This window comes from Pygoscelis adeliae, unplaced genomic scaffold, assembly GCF_000699105.1.
Source record: "Pygoscelis adeliae isolate BGI_AS28 unplaced genomic scaffold, ASM69910v1 Scaffold103, whole genome shotgun sequence".
Taxonomy (NCBI): domain Eukaryota; kingdom Metazoa; phylum Chordata; class Aves; order Sphenisciformes; family Spheniscidae; genus Pygoscelis; species Pygoscelis adeliae.
Genome location: NW_008824723.1, coordinates 4319321 through 4321016, shown reverse-complemented (window position 1 = coordinate 4321016; position 1696 = coordinate 4319321). Strand labels below are relative to the sequence as shown.

Below are 1696 nucleotides of genomic sequence, written 5' to 3'. Positions count from 1 at the left end.
TTCAGCTCCGAGGAGACCTGCTGCCCCAACCACCACCCCCACCCGCCGCACCACCACCACCACCACCACCTTCGGCGACAGTCGGCTGGCCGGAGTTTGGGTGGCGAGCGCCACAACAACGGAGGCACCAAAGTCTTCCCGGAGCGCACGAGCAGCAGCGGGGACCTGGGCTTTCTGCCCCTGGACTGTGCCCCCAGCAACTCCGACTTCTTCCTCAACTGGGGCTATACCTATCGCGGGGTGATCTTCCCCACTCTCCGCAACTCCTTCAAGTCTCGGGACCTGGAGCGCCTTTACCAGCGCTACTTCTTGGGCCAGCGGCGCAAATCTGAGGTGGTCATGAACATCCTGGACGTGCTGACCAAGCTGACCCTTCTGTTCCTCCACTTGACCCTGGCCTCTGCTCCCATGGACCCTATTAAGGGCATCCTCTTGGGCTTCTTCACCGGCATCGAGGTGGTGATCTGTGCCTTAGTGGTGGTCAGGAAGGACACGACCTCGTACACCTACCTGCAGTACAGCGGTGTGGTCACTTGGGTGGCCATGGCCACGCAGATCCTGGCAGCCGGCCTGGGCTGTGGCCTCCTTGGGGACGGCATTGGCTATGTGCTCTTCACGCTTTTTGCAACCTACAGCATGCTCCCGCTGCCACTCACCTGGGCCATCCTGGCTGGGCTGGTCACCTCTGTCCTGCAGCTCGTCATGCAGCTGGTTATCCCCAGGTTGGCCGTGACTTCCCTCAACCAGGTACTGTGGTGAGGAAAGGGTGGGAACCCTCCTCTTTCTCTATCACTCTGGGTGAGAGGAGGTGTGGGGTGTCCCAAAAGGTCCTCTCCCGTTTAGTCAGGTGCTCAGAGGTTCGTTACCTGGAGGGGAGACCATAGGCAAAATGCAACCTTCTCTTCTCTCCCTCCTCAGTCCCCCACTGCCTATCCCATGGTTTCACCTCAAGCTGGGGATGAGGACATTTCCTGACCACTCTGTCCCACCTCACTTCACTGTTATCCCTTGAAATAGCTTTGGGGAAGGGGGGAGCTCCTGGGGCAAGCGGGGAGGATGGGTCATTTATCATTCCCCTCCCTTACTTCCAGCAGCGGTCCATGGCATGAGATGACTCTGTCTCGGCCAAACTGTCCCATTGCTTATCTCTTATTTTACTTGCTCATGTTTTATAGTTGGACTCGATGATTTTAAAGGTCTTTTTCAACTTAAATGATTCTACGATTCTGTGATTCTATGCCTTTTAACTGGATCTGCTGGGAGGACTGGTACTTTCATATGTGCAGCGCAGCTTGATTTGGGCTATGGGAAAACAGGAGCAAACCATGCCGCTCTTTTGCCAGGAGAGCAAAGCAATGCCCCGGTGAAATCAGGGAAAAGGTCCCCTTGGAGGTTTGGTGTGAGATCCCAGGCTGTCTTTGGAGGGCACCAAGAAGCCTTTTCTGCAGGTGGTCATAGGGCAAACATTGTTGTGCTGCATCCTTACAAGTGATGTCTAGGGCAGAGTACCGGTTACATGGGGGAGTGGTGGTGCAGTGCAAACTGCTGACAGGCACCAGGCAAGATACGGGTCTGAGGAGTTAAAACCAGGACTAACTGGACTTCACACTCACCTGGCTTCTTCCACATGAAGGTGGGAATGCGCCAAACTCCCGACATCCCTGCAAGGCAAGAAAACACTGCCTTTCTAGGGCAA

General features: G+C 55.7%; 1 protein-coding gene across 1 annotated transcript in view; it reads left to right on the top strand.

Moving 5' to 3' along the window:
- Positions 1 to 1696, top strand: part of ADCY8 (adenylate cyclase 8 (brain)) — a 134670-nt gene that overhangs the window by 1618 nt on the left and 131356 nt on the right. Inside the window, 1 exon segment of the mRNA XM_009323358.1 lies at positions 102 to 747. Within this exon segment, the coding sequence (XP_009321633.1) occupies positions 102 to 747 (646 nt within the window).